Source organism: Notolepis coatsorum (genome assembly GCF_963971535.1).
Source record: "Notolepis coatsorum genome assembly, chromosome: 10".
NCBI classification, from domain to species: domain Eukaryota; kingdom Metazoa; phylum Chordata; class Actinopteri; order Aulopiformes; family Paralepididae; genus Notolepis; species Notolepis coatsorum.
Window position 1 is genome coordinate 26576464 of NC_140174.1, and position 20826 is coordinate 26597289.

The 20826-nt window shown below is 45.2% G+C and overlaps 1 protein-coding gene across 2 annotated transcripts in view; it reads right to left on the reverse strand.

Annotated features, from left to right (window-relative positions):
• kctd17 (potassium channel tetramerization domain containing 17) overlaps positions 1-20826 on the reverse strand; it is a 61057-nt gene continuing 40231 nt past the window's right edge. The window contains exons 3-7 of one of the 2 annotated variants that reach the window (XM_084322729.1): positions 19829-19920; positions 12870-12968; positions 12017-12142; positions 5900-6025; positions 1-1946 (exon numbers count right to left, since the gene is read on the reverse strand). In XM_084322729.1, coding sequence (XP_084178855.1) covers positions 5942-6025; positions 12017-12142; positions 12870-12968; positions 19829-19920 — 401 coding nt within the window. In that variant the 3' untranslated portion in view covers positions 1-1946; positions 5900-5941. Of the gene's footprint in view, positions 1947-5899; positions 6026-12016; positions 12143-12821; positions 12969-19828; positions 19921-20826 lie in introns of both variants that reach the window. The other variant, XM_084322728.1, reaches the window with a different exon arrangement.

Here is a 20826-nt window from a genome sequence, read left to right on the forward strand (position 1 = left end):
ATCATCATCATCTCTCTCTCTCTCCGCCCCCCCTCCCCCTCTCTGTCCGCCAGGGGTCAAAGCCAGGCTATGGTGTCTTGCCAGGGTGACAGAGAGAGCTGTCATTGCTGCAGAGCATGTTAGCACACGCCTCAGGGAGCACGGCACGCGTGTCCCTGCACCAAGCAACGTGTGAGCGTCTCTCTGGGTGAGACCGAGCGTTTGTATAAAAGGGAAACAGAAGTACAGTGTGTCCCTCTGTGAATACAGTGTGTGTGCATGTATGCGTGTGTGTGTGTCAGGACTCAGGGCCTTACTGCCCTCGGCTCAACCATGCGCAATGAGATGTGTTGTCTACAGCAGTCTCTCTGTGTACAGATGGCCCTGTGAGTCTACAGCAGTCTCTGTGTACAGATGGCCCTGTGAGTCTACAGCAGTCTCTCTGTGTACAGATGGCCCTGGTGAGTCTACAGCAGTCTCTCTGTGTACACTACAGATGGCCCTGTGAGTCTACAGCAGTCTCTCTGTGTACAGATGGCCCTGTGAGTCTACAGCAGTCGCTCTGTGTACAGATGGCCATGGTGAGTCTACAGCAGTCTCTCTGTGTACAGATGGCCATGGTGAGTCTACAGCAGTCTCTCTGTGTACAGATGGCCCTGTGAGTCTACAGCAGTCTCTCTGTGTACAGATGGCCCTGGTGAGTCTACAGCAGTCTCTCTGTGTACAGATGGCCCTGGTGAGTCTACAGCAGTCTCTCTGTATACAGATGGCCCTGTGAGTCTACAGCAGTCTCTCTGTGTACATATGGCCCTGTGAGTCTACAGCAGTCTCTCTGTGTACAGATGGCCCTGTGAGTCTACAGCAGTCTCTCTGTGTACAGATGGCCCTGTGAGTCTACAGCAGTCTCTCTGTGTACAGATGGCCCTTTGAGTCTACAGCAGTCTCTCTGTGTACAGATGGCCATGGTGAGTCTACAGCAGTCTCTCTGTGTACAGATGGCCCTGTGAGTCTACAGCAGTCTCTCTGTGTACAGATGGCCATGGTGAGTCTACAGCAGTCTCTCTGTGTACAGATGGCCCTGTGAGTCTACAGCAGTCTCTCTGTGTACAGATGGCCATGGTGAGTCTACAGCAGTCTCTCTGTGTACAGATGGCCCTGGTGAGTCTACAGCAGTCTCTCTGTGTACAGATGGCCCTGTGAGTCTACAGCAGTCTCTGTGTACAGATGGCCCTGTGAGTCTACAGCAGTCTCTCTGTGTACAGATGGCCCTGTGAGTCTACAGCAGTCTCTCTGTGTACAGATGGCCCTGTGAGTCTACAGCAGTCTCTCTGTGTACAGATGGCCATGGTGAGTCTACAGCAGTCTCTCTGTGTACAGATGGCCATGGCGAGGCTACAGCGGGCAGGTGACACGCGACTACAGTGACGATACGGTGCTTGCGGACGTGCAGACCGTTTCTGTGCAACAGCATCCTCCTTTATAATCGAACCTGACCTATGAGGTGGTTCGCTAAGGCTAAGCTAGCAACACACAGCCACCGTGGCTAACGCTAAGTTTTCTGTTGTGAATTGCCGTTATATCACTTCTATGGACCGTTGACAGTTTTAGGGTTTCAACTGAGTTCATATTCATGAATGGTCACACAGCTTGGCTAATCAAACCAGTGCAACAGAGACTAAATGTAAAACTCTGTGGATATTCCATCTTGGTTAAGTGTGCTTTACTTTGGCTCTTTGGTTGTACATTTACTAAGATTCATTAGCGACCTTGGCTGCCAAAGATGTATAAACACCACCGAAAGAACATTTAGGGGGGGGGGGGGGGGGGTGGAAAACGATCCAGTCTGAAATGCCCTGGCAGTATGTACAGAATGTCAAAATAAAAACTAGGAGGAAACAAAGGTAGAAAAAGAAAATAAAAAAATTATCTTTGTTTTTCTACATCCGAGACCCATGGACCTGGAAAAGCTGTGGAAAAGAGTAAAAAGACAAAACTGAAATTAGTGGTTTGTAGACATGTAGCAGGCAATGTAACAAGTTCACCCTCTAATAACTATGTTTTGGATCTAATGTGGATGAGATGGTGACGATGACGATGGTGACGGGATGGAAAAAGAAGAAGATTTCTTTGCCGACATCAGGGACCGTTGAGAACATCACGTCACACACAGTTTAATGTTTTATTACGCGGCCGCATGTCAAGCAGTTCAGTACATGTTCAAATGTACCCCTTTTAGTGATACATAATATAATGTTGAGAGATAGCACTTGTTTTTCATATGTGTATATAATGTAAATAACCTATATATATTAGATATTATGACTCCCGGAGTCAGCATTGCCTGCGGCTTGGGTCAGTCGTCATACTATCTCAATTGGCAGATGTAGCGGGTGGAAAGTCGATGGGTGGGGATTGGATGTTGTGGACAGCGAATCCTACAGGTCGGTTTGGTGACGCCTGTACAGCAGAGTCAGGAAGTATCGGGGGCAGCGTTACTCCTCGCCACAGAGACCGCGCTGTCTGGTGAAAAGATGCAACAGGCTGCCTCCTCGTGTACCGGAGGGGACACGTGATGCAAGGCTTCTATCCTCACTACAGCCGACCAGTGGGAGGCATAGTCTAGCAACGTTCAAGACAGGGGAGGGGAGAATTGAAGGGGAGAATTGGCGACACGAAATTGGGATGGGAGAAAAATTGAAAAATAAAGAGAAAAAGTAGATCAAAACAAGATATTAGATATTATAACTATAAACGCTGAGGAGGACAGCTGCCATGTATGTATGTGTGTGTCTCCAGTCAGACGGCGCAGACAGGGGCCTTTATCAGCTGAGCTCCCCACCCTCAAAGATAAGGCCTAGCAAAATAAATTGTTTGGTTCCTGTTGGTTGTCAGTTAAGGCCATGGGTAGGTAGGGAATTTATTGAATTTTTTCCCACGGCAACTATGGATAGGGAATTTCTTTATTTAATTACAATTTTCACGACAACATGGATGCATGTACTCTGCCAGCATGTTTAATATCCATAATACTAAAGGTTCAAATACAAAGACACTGTACTACAAAAGTACAATGTACAAAGGTAGTAGTATTAACACTTTAATCTCTGGAGACGCCGAAACTCGTCTTTCCCCGCCATGCTCATTCTGCCGAAGACGCCGTAACACGTCTTTGATATCAATATTTCAAAAATCTGTGATCGAAATCATATTTCTCCCCCGGGGACCTGAGATATACTGCTGAGCTCCACTCAACTCTCTAACGGTTCAAGAGCGCCATCTGGTGGCCGATCGGGGGATCGCCCAGGGGAGAAACAGGATGTAGAAGCTGGTGCTCATTTCAATTCGGTCCGATCACTCGCTATAGGTCCCGGGACTCGAGCTCGACACAATACATAGCGATCCGTTGCCAATAACTCGATAAACAACATGATTTGGACGTATATACTATTATACAACCTGGAAATGGTTCGGGTATTTCTCCATCCCATAATAGAAAAAAATCTGTTCCACGCTCATCTGCCAACGGCGCGAGGAAGCTACGGTGAGTTTCAGCGTTATTTTCTAATGTCCTCTATACTAACTGCTCTAATGATCATATCACCCACACTAGATGAATGATATAACGTTGCCCACGGAATTATAAACGACCCCCCGCCCATCCGGTCAACATCAGATCATACGTAGTAACTTCTAGAACTAGGTGCAGTTGACATTTTTTATCTGGCACCGATCGCTATCAAACTGTATTTGATCATCAATATAATGCATTTAGGGCTATAAATCAAGTTCTGGAGAAAGCTGCAGAAAACGATAAAAACATACTTATACTTTAGACCGTATTTTAGTATGAATATGTGAATGAAAAAGTATAACGTTGCTACACCCTGAACAATAGATATAGGACATTGAATGGGCCATAATAATGTCAATTTAGCAATACAATTTAAATAGTTATAGCCCTGCAAAGAAGGGGAACTTCTCCATAGACAAATAGAGCTGGCTAGGGATGGTAAATTATGAATTTAACCATGGCGATCAAAGTGTTAAAAATGCCACCCCTAAATACTACTCACTAAATATCCTGACGTCAAGAGAGCTGTGCAAATATTGTGAAATACTTGCTTTTTATATATTCTCATTATTGACATGGACTGCACTTTTTGACTAAGATTTAACTAAACTTTATTGTTAAAAAAAATTATAATAATTTTGGGTCGCACCTAAATCGGCAGGGTAGGTCGGCAACCGGAACCAAACCATTTATTTTGCATGGCCTAAGACATGGTCCAGGGTCATCCACAGAGGCGCTTTATATCAACATTCTGGAACCACAGACTCTCCAGAACACTGGCTGGCGTCGTGTCACTTAGTAACGAGATAAAGGGCGTGGCTACGGGGCTGGCCGCCGTTGCTAGGGGAAAGACGTTATAGCTGTGAGTTTCTTCTAGGTTTAAAAGAAGACTAACCAGACTAGGAGACGAGGCAGACGCATAGACACATTGACAAAGAGACAGCAGTAAGCTGGAGGGTGGGGGATGGGAGGCCCTCCACCCTCTGGAGCCACGAGATAGCTAGCTTCGACTAACAGGGAAGGCTTTTGGCTAACCACTGGGCTGCAACAAACCATCAAGCTGATAACAGGAGAGATCGATAGGATAATGAATTGAATAGACTTTTCAAAGACTTTCAGAACTGTTTCCATCTTGAGGATATGTTTATGGAATAAACATAACGTTTTCAAGGAAAGGTACCATGTTTCCAGTGTAGATTCCTCTGCTTACGGATGTACCAATGGGGGTGAGCCAGCGTGTGACAGCCAATATTATGAGTAAGGGTATAAACAACACAATGCAGAAACTTCACGGAACCACAGGTGACGAGTTGATTACAGGCTGACCACACCCCGAATCCAACAATGTGTTTGCTGGTGAATGCATTAGCGCCTTCCTGTACGTACATAGAATTAATGTTTACAAATGAACGTGTGTGTGTCTGCCTTTATTGAGTGTGTGTATACAGATACTGACAAGGACATCTTCTAGTACTACTGCAGCAAAAGGTCAGGGTTATTCCATGTCACTGTGTTGGTAATGAGAGCCTGCGGGGAGTCCGGGCTTGGATCAATATCTCTGAAGCTTTGTCTGCTCACAATTGGACCAGCAGATGCACACAGCCAGCCAGCCAGCCTGGTTTACCATAGGTCATGTTAATGGCAAGGATGCTAACAAGGTTAGACAGGCGCGCATTCCTGTTGCCTTAGCAAATACAATTTGAATTCCCTTAAATGTGATTGCAGTTATATGGGTGTAAAGAAAAGGATTGTTTGTGCAATCTCCATGATTCTGTTTAAAATTAATACCATGTGTTTTATGGATCTTTATTAGGCCTAGGAGTAATGTAATAAATTCATATAATCTTTTTAATTTACATTTTAAACACATGAAATAATATCATTGAACTTCATGATGAGTAGTAAACCAAAACCGGTTTCAGATGTTATTTTGTGAGTTAATACGGGCATGTTATTACTAGACAACAGAATTATATAGCCTACCATGATATTATGATTTCATTATTTTCTTTTTACAAAAACATTAACATTAATATTGATTTATTGCCCGGCCCAACTTCAGATGTAAAAGAGTCCAAATTAAGTAATCAATATACGCTAGGGCTTCCCCCCTTAATAGATTATTCCGTCGCTGTGGGCTTAGTCCATGTGGTTTTAGTCCATGTGGTCTCGGTCTATGTAGTCTTAGTTTTACATGCATAGTCAACTTAGGAATTTCTTTAGTCGAGGACTAAAGTACAATGCCATGGAATAGCCCTGAAGCCCCTTTTGACATCACACACAAACACAGACACACTCTAAAGTCTACCCACTACTACGACTGTCATACTCTTGGCGTTAGTTCCTCACCCATTCACGCTTCTCTTTGGAACAAATTAAACAAGATTTCTCTCATTCTCTAATCCACTCATTTGGTGTGGTATCTCTCCCTCCCTCCTCCTTCGCTCCTCCTTCCTCCTCCTGGACCTCCGATGCCTTCACTCACATGAAGGACGGAGGAGAAAACAAAACAAAAAAACAAGACATGATGACAAAAGAAAACATGAACACATCGATGAGTGATAGATAGATAGATAATGTAGATGTATAGAAAGATAACTGTTGTATAGAAAGATAACGTTAGGTTATGACTATAACCAAGTTCTGTTAGTATAGCGAAGCTCGGCATCGCTCTCTGCACTATCTCGCATATGTGCACGCGCACTGAATAAAGACCACAATGTACCTTTAATCCCAATATTCGTCTGACCACACCCCTATCAGCTTACCCATATAAGCAGGGGTGGGGCCACCCACTCGCCTCCTTCCCAAGCTTTCGCCACAAGGCGAGGTCAAAGGCTGCAGCGGCGTCGGATGCCGAGCTTCGCTATACTAACAGAACTTGGTTATAGTCATAACCTAACGTTCTGTATCGTATCGCTCTCGCTCGGCATCGCTCTCTGCACAAGGGAGGCCGAGCGAGAGCCAACGGCCGACAAATACACCCCGCTGACAGCCCCCCACAAACCATCAGAACAGGGAGGGCCGAGCCCCCCCGACCCACCCTAATGGCGGGCACCCCCCCTATTAGGGGCTTCACGGGAGGGCGACGGACCCGACCGTGCGAAGAGGCACTCAAGCAACTCAACGCACAGGGTGAGCAGACCGTGGCTTGACCCCACGACTACACACACGCACAACCCGCATGCCACCCGGGAACGAACGGAGGAACAACCTCGTTACTGCCCCCAGAATCACGGGGTCAAGGGCAAACCCAACCCTGTGGCAAGGCCGTAGCAGCGGAGCACGAAGGAAGACCCAGACCCACCAAAAGGACTGGACTCCCCAGAATGGGGGCCCGGATAAGTCCATGATGCCAGCATCAAGACCCCACCAGGTGGGCACGTAGTGCCCCGCCCCCCACATCGCCAGCGTATTCGGACAAAGGCCCCTCAGTTACTGCACCTGGTATTCCCAGGCGGAATCCCATCCAAGTACTAACCAGGCCAGAACCTGCTTAGCTTCCGAGATCGGACGAGATCGGGCGTGTTCAGGTTGGTATGGCCGTAAGCCGAGCGGGCCCTGTCCCCCCAATAGTACACCGCCTGGCACACTGACCCTGCAGAACAGGCAGTCAGCATGGCCGTAAGCACACAAAAAAGGTTAACCAACGGAAGCAGGCAGCGCACCGGGGAAAAACCAGGCAACAGGCTGTTAACCCTAGCCTGGAGACTGCGGACGAGACAGGCGCCAGAGGGGACAGCTGAACACAGCCGCCCCGGCGGAAGGAGCGTAAGCTGGCGGTGTTGCATGACCAAGCCTCCATTTAAAAACCCCCACCCAGAGGGGTCGAGGCAGAGAAGGCTGACACGATTGGCAGACGTCATGAACGTGCAGGGGCACCCTCAACCGGTGAACCCGGGAGTTGACACTGCTCCAACACACCAGGGAATCAACCACCTCGGTGTTACCCAATGCGGTGGTTGTTCCTATAACCCCTCAAGAAAAAACTCCAAAACACACCTGCGGGTATACACCGGCTATACCGCAGTACAAGTGTTTCAGTTTTCAAAAAAGGTTAACCCAGGCCTACGGGTCGACGAAACATTACTTCGGACCGGGCCTGGTGGTACGGGAAGCACAGGGTCACCAGAGGAGGTCAAAAAACCACCCCCACAGGCCCCTCATCGTCATGCGTGAGAGAGGAGCGAAAAAGAATGGAGAACCAGCCCCTAAGCACACCGTACTTGGTATTCCCAGGCGGTCTCCCAACCAAGTACTAACCAGGACCAACCTGTGTAGCGGCCGAGATCCGACGAGATCGAGCGTGTACAGAATGGCATGGCTGTAAGCCATTACGACAGTGCTGAGTAAAAACGTACCCAACCAGGGTCTCCATAGCGCTTAACCCTGTGACACCCAGACCGACCTGGCATTTTTCCCCCTGAAAAAAGCCCAAGTCCCTCAGGGTACCAGAACAGCAGATCTGCATCCCCGGCGGACAACGGGTTCAACTGATCTGGACCAGCGTGACCAGAACCAGTCCCGTGCCCTAACCACGCCGACATGCCTACTCCAGGAGAAGGGCAGATATGCGTGTTGATCTTAACATGAAAAGAAGGCGCCACCCAGACGTTCGGGCGAACCGCGCCTGGTGGCCCACCCCAAGGGCGTGAGACCCCTCTACATATGTTAAGATCCATTCCGTCATCATCCCCCAGACATGAACGAGAATCCGTCGAAAAACCAACCCAGGTCATGGGATTTGGTCGTCGGAAGAGGAAAAACCCCCATCTCAGTTGCTTTATAAAAACGCTGTTTCAACCACAAGCAACCAAGGCGTGCCAGTCAATCGCCTGTTTACAGCGAGCTAGCACTATACATGCGTCGGGACACACCCCCATCAATGAACAGGCTATTTAGACCTGTCATTGAATCCCCAAGGCGCTCAGGGGAACGACAAGAGGGGTGTGACACTCCCTAACTCCAACACTTCTGGAATAGAAAAGAAGGAAGCATCAACAGTATGTATCCCAGTCTACACAGCCGGGGTAAAAAAAATTCACATTTTTACATCCCACCACCCTCCCATAGGAAGGAGACGGGGATCCCCAGACAGACTTCCCACGCGAGCTGTACAGATTGAAAAGAATATATTGCACCTTGAGCCATGTAAAAAATTGGTTTTAGGGCTCTCCGGGGAAGAGGCACTGAACCCATACACACTCAATAATCGAATTGAATCGAATACATATACAATAGAATAGGACCCTTCTAGAGGGTCCACTCACTTTGACAATCTGAGGAGGAAGGCTCTGTACTCTGATGGAGGCTCCCTCACATGGAAGAAGGAGTCCGAACTCACAGAAGGCCCGAATAGGCGCTTGGTGAGGAGGAGCCCTGACCACCCCCCCGAAACAGATCCATCACATGGACCTGAACAGCACACGGAAATCCTACCAACAGAGACGCGCACGGTGACGTACTCTATGGCGGGGGAATTCCTGCGGTGCACACGCCCAATATACCAGGCCGTGGGACCAGGAAACTCCCCCCCCCCCCCCCCCCCCCCCGTAACGTGCCGAACCGCCACGTGACGGGAACCTTGAAGGACAGGGGGTGTACCCCTGACCGACAGAAACAAGGGGGAGAGGAAAGGTTACCAGTTCACCCCTTTACGACCCCACACCCATGATACGATGTAATGACAAAAAGAGAATATGACACAGTCATAGTCAGCTCTATGAAGCGTTTGACAGCTCCACACAGCGCATGAGCTAACCTGCTATCTGATTTTTACTAAGGAAAAACACAGAATAGAGAGGGCTCTAAGAGCCCCGGTCCAACATACACATGTGCTTCTGTGGCCAGTCCAACCCAGTTGTAGGTCACATGACACACACAACCCATCATCACCTACAAAAAATGGCAAAAAACACTCAACAGAGGAACGCCGTTTTTCACAATGAGATAATACATGATTCTCGATTAGTATCGGCCACAGGCCTTGCTAAGCACACATGACAGCGACCAAACCATTTTTTCTTTTAGGAAAATAAAGTTTCTCCAGCAGATTTAGCACAACCTCAGCAATCAAGCTAAGAGTTACATCGCATCCCTACCACACAAAAGACACAATTAGTGCACAAACATGTCTGATAGGAGGATGAAAAAGTCCCTAACACAATCCTCTTATTTTACCCTCAATACGGCCAGTTAAAACAGGAAAACCTGTTATGTGAACACACTGTTCATTGTCATCACAGGCTGAGAAAAGAACATTCTTTTACTCACTTGTCACCAAGCATAGCGTCATAGGTTAGTTACCTTAGTTGTGAGTACACGGTACATATAAACACCATGATGTTTCTCACACAACAACCAGATCATTACATCCCGATTTGCACGGAGAAGCTAACTGCCAGTGACAAAAAACAGCTCACACATAACCCGCGCCGTATCCCAAATGCATTGCAGCAACACACGTTTTGGGAAAAACATCGTTATTCACAATACATTTAGAAAAGTAAAACCAGAAAACGTGTTATAAGGTCTGGTCAAACCTGTTCCTACCCGGAACGTAGATCAGCGAAGTGCAGTCACAGACACCGTAGGAACACAGCCGCTCCTGTGTTGTTCGAACTGGGCAGCGTCGCCGCTCCAACCCGCACTACAGTCCTTTGTTGATGCAACCTTGCCGTCCTGGCTCAGGGCAGGGTCGACGAAACATCCCCTGTCAAGGATGACGTCGTAGTCAAGAGTGTAAAACATGTTAAAATCAAAGCACGTTCAACAGAATAGCATCAAGCTAACGGCCGCTCCAACCGTTCGGGTGCTACTGCTTCTGCTCGCGAGACGCCGAGCTAACGACGCACGCGATCAGAAGCGAGCCCACGGCGGCGCGCGAGAAGCTAAGCTACCCCGCGCCAGGCCATGGCCTATAGCAGCAAGCTAACGTTACCTAGCGATCACGACATGCTAGCACCGCAGCTAACAGCTGACTGGCTAACAGTAGGCCCAACCTGAGCAGGCCATGCAGCGATCCCAGCAGGCTAACGCAGCAGTTAACAGCTGACTGGCTAACCGTAAGCTAAGCAGCTATCAATTGAACCTGTAAACAATGACATAACACTCACCCAGACAGGCCGCCGTTCTGAACCTCTCCTCACTTTAAGAGAAAAGAGAAAACAAGATGTCAACACCGCTTCACAACGGTGATTTTACCAACACCCGACGGAATCAGCACAATACCAACTGGCCTGTAGCTGACTTTGAACATGGATCTGCCGCTATCGCACATCCTATGCACATATCCCCTCGTGAAGGAATACTCTCATTTGGATATGAAAGATGGGGCCTTAACACGGTGACAGAGAGAATCCACCCGTCCAAAACACACAGGGATCACCAGTGTTAATGGTCGCGGCCCACTAGTTAAAACTATAATGGTCTTCAGACCAAGGCCTTCTGTCGCCTAGGTGGCTGAACAAAGGACCCTAGCCTGGGGCCGGTTTCCATAAACATTGTCAAGTAGCCCCCATAGCACTAACAGACAAGTGGAGCCTGCCAGCAAAACACTACTCACCCAACCTGGAACGCACCGCTTCTCACAACAGCGGCATGTCCGACAGTTCAGCTGTGGCCTGACAGGTTTCACCCCAACAAACACAGCAAGGAACTGCAGTTGAGAAGCATGCAGCGGCGTGCTCCCAATACGAAAACCGGTGGAGGATTTTTAGAATGATCAACATCTTCCAGACACTCCAGTACGAAGACAATATCGCCGTATTTTCTCGAAAATAGTGAGAGAGAAAATAAAGATATGATGTCAACGTATCCTTGTTTCCCAAAGCTGTTCCTAATCCAATTTCTTCCATCATGGTGTCAAGTGTGGGGATCTACCGAAGCACTTCTTCCTTGTGGTGAAAGCGAGAAGGAGGCGAGTGGGTGGCCCCACCCCTGCTTATATGGGTAAGCTGATAGGGGTGTGGTCAGACGAATATTGGGATTAAAGGTACATTGTGGTCTTTATTCAGTGCGCGTGCACATATGCGAGATAGTGCAGAGAGCGATGCCGAGCGAGAGCGATACGATACAGAACTGAGATACTGTGGATGTATAGAAAGATAGATAGATAGATAGATAGATAGATAGATAGATAGATAGATAGATAAATACATATCGCTAGATACATTTATAGAAGAATGGACGGACAGAGATGAGGACGTGTGTAAATGACAGGAGTGAATGTGTTCGTGAATGAGACGTGTTTGTGAATGACATTTTGAGAGACGAGTGACATTTGGCATTTGCAGTGGAGAGTGCAGGATCAAAGCACACTCATATCAGCTTCAATGAGGAGAAATGACCCCATTCCCAACACACACACACACCACAAAACAGAAACACACGCATACAGAGCAGCTTAATCCTGCTACGTGCTACAGAAGTCTTTGAGCGTAATGTGTGTGAGTGTGTGTGTCTCACCTTAGTCTTGTGGCTCTGTTCGGTGGCCAGTCCAGACCCAGTTGTGTGCAGCTCTTTCGACACAACGCACAGAAACTCAGCCTGGTCCTCGGTTCCATAGCTGTAGGAAGAGCCTATATTCACCATCTAGAGAGAGAGAGAGAGGGGGGGGGAGAGAAAGAGAGATCCTATATCAAAGTAAGAACACACACTTGCGTATGCAGAAAGGAGTGAGAAAGAATTAGAAGAATAGTTGTGGTTGTGGGGGAATAGCCAACAGAAATGCCACGAGGAGGAAGTGACAGAAACGTGAAGCCAAGGTGAGCAGCATGCAGCTGAAGCTGGAGGTGGCTAAGCGGTGGGTGTAGCTGGGTCTCAACATGTTCAGAACCAGCTTGTGATGTGTAGCTGGTGTCTCAACATGCTCAGAACCGGCTTGTGGATTATCCGACAGCTTAGGGCTCTAGGCTGGAAGCGTGAGGGAGGTGAAAGCCAAAGGTCTGGGTGTGTTTGGACCCTATTGGGGCCTGTAGGGCTTCATATGGAGCTTGGGCTCTGGGTTTGCCACACAGGAGCGCAGACAGGACAGTGTAGCATGCGGTCCCCTGTACTCTAGCACTACCATGGGGCCCATTCACAGTAGAGCACTTTGAATAAATGCACTCACCAAATGTTACGTGACGTATGTGTGTATCATATCATATCATAATCCCTGATATCCTAAACTCTGGGGGGAGGGGGGTCAGACAAGAGTGCAAACAGCAAGGGGTCAGGTCAAAGGTCAGAGGTTTGAAAGGGAGTCAGCAGCTGCGTGAGTCCAACCCACAGTCCAGAGCAGTCCGGTGCGGGGCTTTCTGCTGGCGCGCACGCTGACCTGCTCAAACCTCCAGCCGTCCGACATGGTGGAGACCATCTGGGTGAGCTCCTCCTCCTGGCACTGGAGCACCCGGTAGACGTGCTTAGGGGGCACCTGCTGGAGAGTGCGAGAGACACAGAAGACGCGTGTGAGAGGGCGGGGTCACCTCCGAGACCAATCGGGGAAAGGAGATGCCCGTCTCCCCCGGTGGCTACTGCCACCCTCGGGTCTGGAGGAATATGCAGACAATGAGGGCTCAGAGGTGCAACCTTGCAATGTTTAGGGTCTTAGAAATGTGTTGAGATTTTATACTCGGAATGTCATTGAGCAGATATTTCTTATTAAAACAGATTTTTTTTTTTATGTTCCACTGAATTAGATGCGTGTTGCTTTGTGACGCTGCCTTCCTTTTGGACTCGGTTCCGGAGCAGAGGTCCGTAGGCCCGCCGGGTCAGGTCACATGAGCTGTTCTATGGACCTTGAACGCTGAACATTTTGCTCCCAGTACCTCCCGAAGGTAAGTAAAATACACATTTCACAGTTGAACAACAGCGGTATTTCCCAACCCGTTAACACTTTAATCGCCGAAGACGCTGGGCAGCGCCTTTCCCCGCCATGCTTATTCTGCCGAAGACGCTGGACAGCGTCTTTGATATCAATATTTCAAAAATCTGTGATCGAAATCCCCCGGAGACATTATATGTACTGGTGAGCCCCTCTCAACTCTCCAACGGTTGCGGATGAAGTGGTGCTCACCCATATTTCGTCCGGGCACTCGCTATCGTTAGCGAGACTCCATCTTGACACACTGGATATCGATCGATTGCAAATAACTCGATAAACAACATGATTTGGACGTATATACTATTATACAACCTGGAAATGGATCGGATATTTCTACATCCCATAATAGGAATATTTCAGTTCCACGCTCATCGTCCAACGGCGCGAGGAAGATACGGTAATATCCAGCGTTCTTTTTCAACGTGTTCTTTACTAACTGCTCTAATGATCATATCACCCACACTAGATGAATGATATAACGTTGGCCACGGCATTATAAACGACCCCCCGCCCATCCGGTCAACATCAGATCATACTTAGTAACTCCTAGAAGCACGTCCAGTTGACATTTTTTATCTCGCACAGATTCCTATCAAACTGTATTTCATCATCAATATAATGCATTTGGGGCTATAAATCAAGTTCTGGAGAAATCTGCAGAAAACGATAAAAACATACTTATACTTTAGACCGTATTTTAGTATGAATATGTGAATGAAAAAGTATAACGTTGCTACACCCTGAACAATAGATATAGGATGTTGAATGGGCCATAGTAATGTCAATTTAGCAATACAATTTAAAAAGTTATAGCCCTGCAAAGAAGGGGAACTTCTCCATGTTAAATAGGGCTGGCGAGGGATGGTAAATTATGAATTTAACCCCGGCGATCAAAGTGTTAAGCTGTAGCCCTATTTTCTGAAATTTTGCCTAAAGGTACATGACCGAGTAAAGGAAGATTGCTCCACTTCTACAAGGTAAATCTGCATGTTCTTGGTATCTAGGAACATCTAGGGACCTGGGGGTATGTATTCCCAGTGTCGGAAATATTGTATCTGTTACTAGGCTTGAGTAAATTGTGATGCATTCTTTTTTTTTTTGCATCTTTGCCGGTGAATAACACCATGCTAACATTGAGGTTCTTCTGAGCTCGTTCAGCACCTTCTTGAGATCAAGTGTAAAAAAAATCTAAGCAAATGAATAAAGGGAAGATGAATAAACAGAAGGATTTGTAGATACAGTAATAAATTATAATCCATTTGAATTATACATTCAAAATTAGGGATGTCCGATATTATCGGCCTACCGATATTATCGGCCGATATCGGCATTAAAATGTGATATCGGAAAATATCTATCGGTTTTCAAAAACCTTTATTTACCCAGGCAAGCAAGTAAGAACAAATTCTGATTTTATTTATTGTCAAAAGTATGCATAATGTTGTGTTAATTCCACAACAAGAGATATGTAATGTTAATTACCTGAAATTATTCAATTTTTTTTGGGGGGAAACCCTGCATATATCGGTATCGGTTGATATCGGTATCGGAAATTAAGAGTTGGACAATATCGGTATATCGGTATCTGTAAAAAAGCCAATATCGAGCATCCCTATTCAAAATTGAAGCTTAGAGAAAGACAACTGGTACAGACTTAGACAAGATTTAGAGTTTTGAAAATAAACAACTAAATCAGAGAAACAGAGAAAAATTATAATAATAATAGTAATAATAATCATTTTAAAATTAATTAAATAAAACAACCATCTTTTACCATCATGCACATTTCCACTAAATAATCTTCCTTGCCTATAATTACTACCTACTATACTAATATGTCTCTACTACTATTCACTCAAGACTGTAGCCCTCAAGTTCGACACTGTTTGACGAAGATTGTTACTTAGCAGTTGTACCTGTCCGGCTGACCTGTTGTACAGAACTTGCAAGTCGCTTTGGGGGAAAAAACGTCAACTAAATGACTAAATGTAAACTAGTTTTATTTATATATATATTGTGGCAGATACCATCCCCCGTTCCATGGCTACATGGAGAAGGGAGATACTACTGCCACGGGCAGAGGAGAGTCAATTAGGGAGCTGATTAGGACTGATCACCCACATCCCACACACACACATCAGACACACAACATAAAACCCTAGGAAAGACAGAGTAATGTTGAGTGGAGGTGAGGAAGGAGCAGAGTGCAGAGAGAGAGAGAGCGAGTTTGTGAGGTGAGAGGTAGTTGTAAGGAGAGGAGAAAGCGAGAAGGTGTTCGTGGTACTGGACCCTAGACTGGCTGAGAAACCCCCTTGTGAAACTGACCCTGGACCGGAAGACAAACCCCGAGTATTGAACATTCCCTTTTTGTACGAGAGCCTGATATGTGATTTGACCCTGGACTGTTATCCGACTACTCTAATTGCTAGGGATGCTCGATATTGGCTTTTTTACCGATACCGATATTCCGATATTGTCCAACTCTTAATTTCCGATACCGATATCAACCGATACCGATATATGCAGGGTTCCCCCCCCCAAAAAAACGGAATAATTTCAGGTAACTAATAATTTCACTGGATATATATATAACAAATATTGTTATTGTTTTTTTTTTTAACCGATACCGATATTTTCCGATATCACATTTTACTGCCGATATCGGCCGATAATATCGGACATCCCTACTAATTGCCCATCGGACTGTTGTGCGTATATTCAATAAATATCTTTTATTTATTGAAATTGTGCGGACATTTGAATTTGTTTGTTTTGAACAGTGTCGAGCCTGAACACCACCGGCTTGTCACAATATATATATAATAGATACACATATACGATTTTTATTAATTCATTAATAGGGCTGACCCCTATTAGTCGAATAGTCGACTAATCGATCGAAAGGAGCCGTAGTCGACTGCCAACCTCTTAGTCGAATGAAAAAATATATATATATATTGTTTTATCATTCTTTCCAAAAGAAAAGAGGCCTAGAAGTGTGGCTAACGCTAATGGCACGCATACCAGAGGCTAGGGCTGGGCGATATGGCCTAAATATGATATCACGATATTTTCTGACCTTTCGGCGATACACGATACACATCACAATGTTTTCTTTTTTTCCCCAAACAATTCATTATGAGGCTTACCAAGACAGTATTTGAGTTTGCAAGCTAACATTAAAGACAAAATAAAATACCCATGCATTTAACATTTTTATATTATTTGGGTTTAGATTTAGATTTAGATTATTGGATTATTAAATTATATATTGCATATATTTAGCAATGAGATATTAATATGATTTAGATATGAAATATGATTAATTGAAAATGGGGGACCCTGATGTAAACAAGACGAAAGTCTTTCTCTGGTCTGCATCCCCTTAACACTTTGGTTGCCTTGGGTTAAATTAATGATATACCATAGGTTGCCGGCTCTATTTGTCTATGGAGAAGTACCCCTTCTTTGCATGGCTATAACTTTTTAAATTCTATTGCTACATTGCCATTATTAGGGCCCATTCAAAGTCCTATATGTATTGTTCATTGTGTAGCAACGTTAAACTTTTTCATTCACATATTCATAGTAAAGTATGGTCTAATGTATAAGTATGTTTTCATCTCTTTCTGCAGCTTTCTCCAGAACGTGATCTATAGCCCCAAATGCATTATATTGATGATGCAATACAGTTTTATGGCAATCAGCGCGATATAAAAAATTCCCACTAGACGTACTTCTAGAAGTTACTACACGTCATCTGATGTTGACCGGATGGGCTAGGGGGCGTTTATAATTCTGTGGGCAGCGTTATACCAATCATCTAATGTGGGTCAAATGTTGATAATAGCAGTTAGTATCGAAGACGGTAACGTTACACGCTGAAACTCACCCCAGTCTCCGCGCGCCGTTTGGGACGATCATCTTCGAGTTGAAATCTTATCATTATGGGATGTAAATTTACCCGGTCCATCTCCAGCTTGTATAATGGTATATACGTCCAAATCATGTTGTTTATCGAGTTATTGGCAATCGATCACTGTGTAGTGTGACGAGCCAGAGTCGGGGGACCTATAGCGAGCGCCGGAAGTACTACGGTCGTCTAGGACAACCTCTATTCAACATCCTGTTTGGCGATTGCGCCGATCGGCCACCAGATGGCGCTCCTGAACCGCCAGAGAGCTCAGTGGGTCCTGCTGGTGGATCTCAGGCCAGCGGAGGGGACATAATGAATCCGATCGCAGATTTTTGAAATATTGATATAAGGACGCTGTACAGCGTCCCCCGGCAACTTGAGCATGGCCAGCAATGACGTGAAAAGACGTTTCATGGCAGTCAAAGTGTTAACAATTGTATGTATTGAGCTGTACTGTACCCATTCTGCAATATGTTAATAAAGTTTTAAATCAATCAATCAATCAATCAATAGCATTTTAGCATTTTTATGAAACTACTGTATATTTGTATGTCTCTAAATGTTTTGATGAATTGAAAATGGAGGACCCTTATGTAAAAAAGCCGAAAGTCTTTTTCTAGTCTTCATCCTCCAGTCCACTGTTGTTGTATTGAGCTGTACTGTATTGTACCCATTCTGCAATCGTTAATAACGTTTTCATTCATTCAATCATTCAGCCGGCAACAGAATAATTTTGATTGACAGTCGAGTCTGCCAATTACGTCACACTGTTTGCACCCGCCCTGCTGTTCTTAGCACCAATCGGCAAGCGCTATGCGTTTTTTACTTCCGCTTTTGTCCGCATTGATTTTGACGAGAGCTCAGCTCAACGACAACAACAGCTCCCCGCGGCCGACGAGTGATTACCAGCGCACCGCAGCATGACTAAACGAGCCATAATAATTTTATTGCAACGAATGTTATAATAAAAGCCTTTCCATACATCTGTCTGATTGAAAACTTTATTAACAGACCGCAGAATGGGCACGCACGCACGGGCTGAGATATGAACAGTAACGTTTGCTATCTATGTCGTCATCGGACGTTGCTATGTTTGGGTAAATACGCTGATGTTATTGAATGTGTAACTATATAACGTTAATGCCACAAAACGAATGCCTTTGTTAATAATAAGTAGTAACTTTGATGCAGTAGTGTGTGTGGGGGCGGCGTTGTTCAAAAGTTTGAACGGGTGTGGACCAGATTGACGCGACACAATCCTCTTGGGCAAAACATCACGATATCCACGATACGTTAAAAAAGTGTATCGTTAATGAACTGTACCCGATATTTATATAATATCGACGTCATATCGCCCAGCCCTACCAGAGGCTAACTGCCTAAGAACACAGACACAGAGGCACTGAAAGAGGATTTCACCCATCAAATGAACACACTAGACTAGACAAATATCAAGATGTATCCATCAGTGGACCAATTGCATGCTTTTGCAGTAAGCTTAGATTTAGCTCATATTATTCTAAAAGGACAAATAGTGAGAAGAACACAGCTGTGCCTGTATGTGTGTGCTAATGCTAGTGTGTGTGTGTGTGTGTGTGTGTGTGTGTGTAGCCGGGGGCCAGAGGAAGATGTGGGTACTGTACTGTATAGCGCAGCATAATGCAAGGAGAGTGGGAGGACATAGAGAAGAGAAAAGATGATGGATTATGTAAGAGAGACATGATCCTGAGAGAGAGAGAGAGAGAGAGAGAGAGAGAGAGAGAGAGAGAGAGAGAGAGAGAGAGAACTATATGGCACAGCGGTCTTTAGAGGAGGGCGGAGGTGGACTGACGGAGGTACACTGTACTTATGTAAAATGAGAGGGTGTTAAATCAAACAGACAGGGAAGTTCGTGAAGTACAAGAACATGTGTGTGTGTGTGTGTTATAGGGATTAGATATGGATCGTTGCTGATGCTGGTATTCACTATCAGGCCAATACCAGGCTAAAACAGATACCAGGATAAAACAAATACCAGGTTAAAACAGATACCAGGATAAAACAAATACCAGGCTAAAACAGATACTAAGCTAAAACAGATACCAGGATAAAACAAATACCAGGCTAAAACAGATACCCAGCAAAAACAGATATCAGGCTAAAACAAATACCAGGCTAAAACAGATACCAGGCTAAAACAAATACCAGGCTAAAACAGATACCAGGCTAAAACAAATACCAGGCTAAAACAGATACAAATACCAGGCTAAAACAGATACCAGGCTAAAACAAATACCAGGCTAAAACAGATACCAGGCTAAAACAAATACCAGGCTAAAACAGATACCAGGCTAAAACAGGAGATCTGGATTGGAGAAATTTCCCCAGTACTAAAACCTGCTACTAAGAGCGATGTGTAACATGACAGAAATAAAAAAGCATTAAGCAAAGCCAGTTGCTTTTGGAATATATGTTAAGATATGCATTTTAGATCTCTCTAATGGTGAATGTCTCTTACCTCTGTGGTTTTGCAATCTCTCTCCATGATCCTGTCTTTGATGAGTTTGATCAGTGGCGTGATGTTGTAGAACTCTGCCTCCTCCAGTACACCTGGCAACACAGTTAACACAGCAACACTCAAAATCTATCGTGCATGATATAATACCAGAGACGCTATGTAATGAGACGGAGTGCTGTGGGTGTTTTGAAGGGGAAATCTGTAACAAAGATGGCGGCAAACCATGAACCTACTTGCTAAACATTTTTTAAATATATTCAGAGAAAATAATTAAATGTGATTTTTCTTTTGTTGAGTAACATTACTCACTGCATTTTTAGTTGAAATGTGAGTTTTAAAGATGTGTTAAGAATCTCGGAATCGTGCTGCGAGTGGTTGCCATGGTAACTAAGGAGTCTGTGGCAGAAGCTGCTGGATGGTGCATCATGTGTAGAAACTGGTCTATGTGGAAAAAGAGCATTTTTCTATCACAAAGGGGTCCTTTTTGACCAAATTAACCATTCAGTGTCGTCAGTAATTTACCAGTGACTTCAAATATAAAAAGAAAAACAACGACATGTATGACGGATTCTTGGATACAGATGACTCCCCGTTCAAAGAGACAGGGGTCACTGTTCTTGTTAGTCCCCGTTATCAAGATGGCGGCAGAGTGAGCCGACTTGTCTTTAGACAGACGTTGATAAAAACAACAAGTCAATTGACAACTCTATGATATACTGTTCCTCCAGAGCCGGCGTCAGGCTCAGTGGCAACTGCCTGCGATGGAGAACCGATGTGGGCCAAGTGGCAGATTAATAGCAGCATGATGACAGAAAGATATTCCATTGGGGTCTCTATGTTAAATGATGTGAAATAAAAAATGCCCTTTTAACTGTTTTAGTACAGCTATTTAACAATACATGAAAAAGATTGAAAATAATCTTCATATTCTTATATCAAAATGCAATAACTTTTCCTCTGTGTAAAACTAAATTTGACACGTGCTTACGTCGGCTAGC